Source organism: Panthera uncia (genome assembly GCF_023721935.1).
Source record: "Panthera uncia isolate 11264 chromosome C1 unlocalized genomic scaffold, Puncia_PCG_1.0 HiC_scaffold_3, whole genome shotgun sequence".
NCBI lineage: Eukaryota > Metazoa > Chordata > Mammalia > Carnivora > Felidae > Panthera > Panthera uncia.
Window position 1 is genome coordinate 62210744 of NW_026057584.1, and position 8047 is coordinate 62218790.

The 8047-nt window shown below is 40.7% G+C and overlaps 1 protein-coding gene across 2 annotated transcripts in view; it reads left to right on the forward strand.

Annotated features, from left to right (window-relative positions):
* The first annotated feature begins 1998 nt into the window (after window positions 1-1998).
* METTL5 (methyltransferase 5, N6-adenosine) overlaps window positions 1999-8047 on the forward strand; it is an 8176-nt gene continuing 2127 nt past the window's right edge. The window contains exons 1-6 of one of the 2 annotated variants that reach the window (XM_049615546.1): window positions 1999-2087; window positions 2305-2460; window positions 4314-4428; window positions 4793-4974; window positions 6209-6291; window positions 7350-7401. In XM_049615546.1, coding sequence (XP_049471503.1) covers window positions 2352-2460; window positions 4314-4428; window positions 4793-4974; window positions 6209-6291; window positions 7350-7401 — 541 coding nt within the window. In that variant the 5' untranslated portion in view covers window positions 1999-2087; window positions 2305-2351. The remainder of the gene's footprint in view (window positions 2088-2304; window positions 2461-4313; window positions 4429-4792; window positions 4975-6208; window positions 6292-7349; window positions 7402-8047) is intronic. The other variant, XM_049615547.1, reaches the window with a different exon arrangement.

An 8047-nucleotide genomic window follows, 5' to 3' on the forward strand; every position in this document is an offset into this window, starting at 1 on the left:
CAGAGAATTATGGTGAGTGAAAAAAATTCCCCAGAGTTTACATACTGTATGCCTCCATTTATATGAAGTTCTTGAAATGACAAAATTCTAGAAATGGAGAACAGATTAATAGTTGTCAGGGGTTATGGAGGGCTGGAAGGAAGTAGGTGTGGCTACAAAAGTGTAACATCATGGATCTTTGTGGTAAAGGAAATGCTGTCTTGACTGTATCACTGTCAATATCTTAGTTGTAATGCCATACTATAGTTTTATGAAATGTAATTATTGGGGGAAACTGGGGGCAAAGATACACAGGATCTCTAAGTATTATTTTTTTAGTGTTTATTTATTTTTGAGAAAGAGAGAGAATGAGCAGGAAGAGGGCAGAGAGAGAGGGAGACAGAGTATATGAAGTGGGCTCTGCACTGACAGCAGAGAGCCCAATGTGGGGCTTGAACTCACAAACCATGAGATCATGACCTGAGCTGAAGTCTGATGCTTAACCAAATGAGCCACCCAGGCACCTCTAAGTACTATTTTTTATGGTTATATACGAATCTACAATTATCTCAAAGTAAAATCTTCATCTTTAAAAAAAAGAAAGAAAAAAATTGCCTTCGACTTCAGATGAATTCATTGTCCTTCCACATACCAGGCTAGTTTCAATCATTCGTTTGGCTCCACCTCCTTACTCTAGCCACCTCCTCCTCAATAGATACCACCACCACCACCAACAAAAACTAACATTTATTGGGCATTTGTTATGTGACAATTTTATGTGGTAGCTTTACACAGTAGGAACTTTACATATCTTAATTCCCTTAATCTTCATAACAGGTAACTTTGAGTTTTATTCTTCATAGGAAATAGCTTCAGACACCACTCTCTCTAGTTCATTCTCACCCATCCTCATCCATCCACTCCTTTTGTTTCCCTTCCTTTAATAATGAAGTATGGCCATTCTCCAGATTAAGGGCAATTCTTTCACTTATGCACAGGATCCTATTTTTTCAGGATCCTAACTCCTTCCAATATCCTTCTTGTATTTTAATGGTTTATTTATTTGGGGGGGGGGGGGGCAAAAAGAGGAGGGTACAGAGGATCCAAAGCGGGATCTGCACTGACAGCAGACAGCCCTATTTGGGGCTTCAACTCACAAACCGAAGGATCAAGACCTGAGCTGAAGTCCTATGCTGAACCAACTGAGCCACCCAGGCGTCCTTTCTTCTTGTATTTTTTAAACGTCTGCTTTTCTATAAGCGCTATCCTGTCTGAATTTAGGTGTGCTCATGTCTCCTGCCACAGTTAAAAACAAAACAAAACAAAACAAAACAACCTTCCCCCAACCTTACTTAGCACCAACTATTCTCACTTTTCATAGCGACGGTTCTTAACTGTTCACATTGGCTTTAATTCCTAAACTTCCATTCATTTCACAATCCACCACAACTTGCTTTCTGCGTCTATTCTATGAAAGCTGACCCCTCCCCTTCATTTGACACACTACCCATTCCTTCATTTAAACTGTCTTCCTTACATTTTCTGACATCACCACCCTGTGAGTGTTCAACTTAAGTGACACAGGTAACCTAAGAAGAGGGAAACGAATGTAAAACAAAGCAGGGCATGCGACTGGCCAAGGAGGCAAAGGTAAGTGGAAATAGTTACTTTTTGAGAAGGGCCTCCTGAGACTGGAAGACAGGGCTAAACCAGGTGTTAACACAAAGCCACCGTGACTTTTCACCCTTGCTTTCACCTTTCTTCCCTCATCCTTTGGGGGCCTGCAGGTACTCAAGGAAAGGTAGAGGGTTTTGGCCCTGTGAGAGGCGGCGGGGTCCGGTTTCGTAGCTTCCAGAAGGGACGGCTCTACCGGCGTCCACCGGTGGGTGATGCTCCCGGGCCGCCAGCGGAACCCGTCCGCGGGGCCGCTGTTGCAGCTCGGAGCGGGGCCGCCGGGCAGCGGACACGGCCGCGCGTGCGTGGCAGCGCTTCCGGCCCCGGTCCAGGCGCGAGCAGTCTCCCGGAGCGCCCTGACGCAGCGCGAGGAGCGTTGTGTTGACTCCGGGCTGCAGCCGCTGCGGGTCTCCGAGGGGCCCGAGATCGGCTCGGTATAACCTGCGGGCGGATCGGAGGCTGGCCCCAGGCTCTGCCTGCCGCTGGCGCTGAAAGGAAAGCTTGAACAGCCTGGGCTGGGTGTGCGCTTTGCTCTCCGCCTCCCCAGTCCAGCCCCGGCCTGCGGCGATGAAAAAAGGCGTGGGGGTGGGCGTGGGGCCGGGGGTAGATGGGGGGGGGGGGGGGATGAAGGTTAAATGGGTTTCTCTGCAGATCCAGTGCCGGTAAATCCTGCGACCCCACACTTAAAGAAAAAAAAAATGAAGAAATTAAGGCTTAAGGAACTAGAAAGTCGCCTGCAACAAGTGGATGGATTCGAAAAGCCCAAGCTACTTCTAGAACAGTATCCTACCAGGCCGCACATTGCAGGTAGGGCGGCTGGTGACCAGGTCTTTGCTTCCCAGGGTCAGTCCCGTCTACTTACTCCATAATGAAAATGGAAGTTATTTGAATACAAAGAACGTCTAGAGGAATTCTGCTCTGAGATTGCATAGCACGTTAGAGAGGACTATTTTGACACTGCAGCTAAAGACAGCCCCCCCCCTTATTGTTTTACTGTTTAGTTTTCTGCACACCCCTTAACACTGTCAGACATCATTTTAATGTTTGTTTCTGTCTTTATACCATAAACTCCTTGAGGGTAAAGAATTTCTCGGTCGTGTTCACACAATGAATGAATACTAGGGTTGGTAGCCAAAGAACTGAGTTTAACAAATCCAGAATAGGTGCTATAAGGATGAGGATGAGTTTCAATTTTTAATGACCCAGAATCATCAGTGTTAATGTAAGAGATTGATATTGGGAGTACAGGAGAAAACAGGAAAAAATATTCATATTTAGTAAATCTATTACCAGAGTCACTGAGGAGTCTTAGGAAAATTAATTTGGGAATCCCTGCCAGCTCCAACATAGTTCTGTTTCTAAGCAGTCAATGAAAATCAAGGAAAATACATGCATACCTGCACTTAACTCCAAAGTATTGTCAGAACTCCAAGCAAACTGGCACAAAACTGTGTCTGGGTTAAGACCTATTTTCTCAATTTAGATGACTTTTTTTTTTTTTTTTTTGAGAGAGAGAGAGAGAGAGAGAGAGAGACAGAGTATGAGTGGGAGAGGAGCAGAGAGAGAGGGAGACAGCACAGAGCCTGATGTGGGGCTCAAATTCACAAACTGTGAGATCATGACCTGAGTTGAAGTTGGACACTAAACCAACTGAGCCACCCAGGTGCTCCTAGATGACTTCTTTAATGTATTCTGGCTGTAGGGTTTCTTAGTGAAGTCTAATTTTTTTTTTTTAATCCATGTTTCATACCCATGGTGCACCATGCACGTGGATGTACTAATTCTTTGAGATACCAGCTCGAAGTCACTAACACCTGCAGCAGTAATTGGGACAGCAGTCAGACTGCAGTATCCCTCTAATTGTGTTTTTCATAAAACCCCTGGATCCTAGGGCATCAGTGATGGCCAGTAATTCTTGCTGGGTTCAGATATCCACAGGGAGATATCAGTGGTGTTACTCACGCTTAACTTTTAGTATATATCCCACATCTTTGTGTATTTGAAAGATTGCTTTCTGATCTCAGCAGCTTCCGCTGTGCTCCTCAGTTCTCTTATTAGTTCTCATTAGTAGATATGCATATATATCTGTAGATCATGAGTATATGTGTCTAAAAGCTATATTGTGGATATAGGACTTCTCCTTTCCCATTCTATCTTGAACTTAGGGTACCTGTGTTCTAGTAACAAACTTGTTGCCAAGAAGTTCTGTGCCATTTTAATGTTAATGTTGTTCAATATTAGTGGCTCCCAGACTTACAGATTTCACAGATCAGTAAAATTTCAAAACAGTTTGGAGACTGACACAGGGTTGCCAAGTTGGTATTTTGACAAGGACATTTTTTAAACTTATTTACATTTCAACATCAAATAAAGAACTAATGTATATGTGTGTATGGCAATGTTTTGAACAGGCTGAGGAAAAAACATTTTAACCTTATTTTTCTATTTTATTTTGAGTTTTGTCATTCCTGGCATTGTCAGCAGAGTAGTTTTTGGGAGCCACTGGTGTGCATTATTGTTCTTTATATGTTTTTAAAAATAATCTGGAACACCATTTGGGGAAGAATAATGCAAAACAAGAAATTATGTTAGTCATTTACATGAATTGGATTTTGGTCATCAACTTGCTCTTATTTCCTAATATGTTTTTTATCTTTTAGCGTGTATGCTCTATACAATCCATAATACATATGATGACATTGAAAATAAAGTGGTTGCAGATCTAGGATGTGGTTGTGGAGTTCTTAGCATCGGAACTGCAATGTTAGGAGCTGGGTAGGTGATCCCGTATGTAATGTTTGGGTATAGGATGGCCTTAATAAGAAACATAAGTAGAATTAACTGATTTATGAGACTCTACAGTATGAGATGAGGGGAGCAAGAATCTGATACTGAGTACATTATGAATGAGCAGAACAACAACAAAAAAATTAAAACACAAAATGGTTAACAGCAGCTATCAGATGCCTCCCTTATACACACCTCAGTTTCCAACCCTGCCAGGTTGGGAAATCATGCTGTTGAAAGGCAATACTCACTCTTACTTTGCCAGTTGGGTTAAAAAAGTATATGGTTTTGATTTTGTCATTGTTTTGACTTGGGAGCTATAAGTAGTCACTCTTTGTGTTTTGTATTATAGGCTGTGTGTTGGATTTGACATAGATGAAGATGCATTGGAAATATTTAATAGGAATGTGGAGGAGTTTGAGTTAACAAATGTTGACATGGTTCAGTGTGATGTGTGCTCATTATCTAAAAGAATGTCCAAGTCATTTGATACAGTAATTATGAATCCTCCCTTTGGGACCAAAAATAATAAAGGTTAGTAACAAGAATCATGTGTACTGCTGTATTTGTAGAAAAGCAAGTTTTAAAAGTCATTTTCTTATTGATTGGGCTAAATGATTTTATCACTATTCATTAAATAAACCATCTCTTACCTATGTAATTAGTACAATTTCAGTTAAAAAAATTTTTTTAAATGTGTATTTATTTTTGAAGGAGAGAGTGTGAGTTGGGGGAAGGGGAGAGAGAGAGAGAGAGAGAGAGAGAGAGAGAGAGAGACAGAGACACAATCTGAAGCAGGCTCCAGGCTCTGAGTTGTCAGCAGAGTCCAACGCGGGGCTCGAACTCATAAACCGCAAGATCATGACCTGAGCCGAAGTCAGATGCTCAACTGACTGAGCCACCCAGGCGTCCCATACAATTTGAATTTTTTAATGCATGGCTAGGGAATCGAATTTTTCGATCTTTGTTTTCATCTATTTGTACTAAGTGAATAGTCTTTTTATTCATTTACTATTTATACTGTGCTTTCAAGAATGACTTACCTAACCCTTATGAATGATTATAATAATCCTGTAAAGGCTGTTATACTTTTTTTTAAATTTTTTAATGTTGATTTATTTTTGAGAGAGAGTCAGAGTGCAAGCAGGGGAGGAGCAGAGAGCAGGAGATACAGAATCCGAAGCAGGCTCCAGGCTCTGAGCTCTCAGCACAGAGCCCAATGTGGGGCTCAAACTCATGAACCATGAGATCATGACTTAGCCAAAGGCGGACACTTAACCAACTGAGCCACCCAGGCACCCCAAGGCTGTTATGCTTCTAAAAACCTCTTTTTGATGCCTTAACACATGAGGGTTTCAACATGTATCCATTAGTAACAGTGACGGACTCTGGCTATTTATTTTGTGTATGCTTTGGGCAAGGAGGGTAGGAAGTTGGTAAGAAGATATGAAAAGTTTTCCCTCCAGCCCCCATCTGATTCTGATTACTATTGTTCCTGTTCTCTTCTTCCTTGAAAGCTGTTAATTTGGAATATTAAAAGTTTTACTTTAGCCTTATTTAACCAAGATAGTATAATTCTGGTTTTATTCTATCAACTTTAAAAGATATTTAGATATTTTACTTATTTGTATCCTGTCTTTTTGAAGGAACAATTTGAAGTGTCTTTTGGAATTTGGAAAAAAAAAGTTTTTAATACCTGGTAGTCATTTAATCTTTTATTTTGATAACAGATATATAATGTAAATAGGAGCTTTTTCTATCTTAACAGGGACAGATATGGCATTTCTGAAGACTGCATTGGAAATGGCAAGAACAGCAGTGTACTCTTTACACAAATCCTCCACTAGAGATGTAAGTTCAAATCATCATGATATTGTCAATTTAAAATTCATGACAGTGTTTTTAAGGATTTGTTGTGAATACTAATTACCAAGGTATCTATTTCTCCTGACCTTTATAAACATCTGGCACTTAGAAACTGAATTTTCCCTTTAAGTAGCTAGCATTTGTGATTAGCTTTCTCCCAGCCTTACATAACTTCTTTTGCCACAGATTTGCTCAGGCAGGAACTGGTACCAGGAAAGAGACTTAAGAAGTGTGGTATAGGGGCGCCTGGGTGGCGCAGTCGGTTAAGCGTCCGACTTCAGCCAGGTCACGATCTCGCGGTCTGTGAGTTCGAGCCCCGCGTCAGGCTCTGGGCTGATGGCTCGGAGCCTGGAGCCTGTTTCCGATTCTGTGTCTCCCTCTCTCTCTGCCCCTCCCCCGTTCATGCTCTGTCTCTCTCTGTCCCAAAAATAAATAAAAAACGTTGAAAAAAAAAATTTAAAAAAAAAGAAGTGTGGTATAACTGCAGTTATAATATGTCCTAGTTAGCTAAGTCCTGGTACTCCCATTGTCCCTTTGTGTGCATGAGGGAGGCAGTAAGACCTGATTTTTAAGAACACTGAGCCTGGAGCTAAACTGATTTGAATTCAGAACCTACCTCTTCCATTCTTCTTCTTGCCAGCATGTAACATATGGGAGTATGTAAGATGTATTCTAGAACACTGGGTATATTATCTATCAATATAACATAGTGATCAAGGACACAGACTGTAGAGCCAGACTGCCCAGGTTCATATCCAGACTATGGTTTCCCTGTGTTATCCTGATCAAAGTACTTGAATTTAGCTTTCTTGGTCAAAGTACTTGAATTCAGCTTTACCACCTATGCTACTGTACTCACCGCTACACTTACAGTATTGAAATGGCTTGGTTTCTTATTTTCAAAATACTACCCATCCAGTTGAAAAAATTTTAAGGGTCTAATGAAATATAAAAGCTTGAAAACTCAATATGAAATATTAGCAGTAAAGCAATTTTCAAAAACTTATTTTAAAAATCATCTCACATTAACATGTTATCTTCAGCATATTCAAAAGAAAGCTACAGAATGGAAAATCAAGATAGATATTATTGCAGGTAAGACAACTTTTTAAGTTTTTCACAAATCTAAATCCTAATTATTTAAGGACAATATATATCAGCCCAACCAGATTTTGTATATAGATGCTGAGAAAAGATATCATAGAACATGTTTTCAGTTTAGCAAAATTCAGTTTAGGTGATGGGTAATAGGTAATGGGTTGGAAATGAAGCAAAGGCAGGGTAGAGTGTTTGGCTAAAACTGTCTCAATTTATGCATTTTACTGAAAATTTATAATAGCACCCAACTATTTGGTCACACCGGGCACAGAACAATATATAGCATCATAGTGACTTAAGAGCTTGGGCTTGGAGTGGGTCAGGCCTTTGTGAAATCCATTCATGGAAAATACCACCAGATTATGCCTCATTACTTTTTTTTTTTAATTAAAGTTTTAATGTTTGTTTACTTTTGAGAGAGAGCACGCACATGCACAAGCAGAGGAGGGGCAGAGAGAGAGGGAGACACAGAATCCGAAGTAGGCTCCAGGCTGAGCTGTCAGCACAGAGCCCTACTGGGCGTGTAAACTGTGAAATCACGAGCTGATGTCAGATGCTTAACCAAACGAGCCACCGAGGCTCCCCGATTACTTTTCTATTTCAATTTTCTTTTTTTTTTTTTTTTTTTTTTAATTTTTTTCAA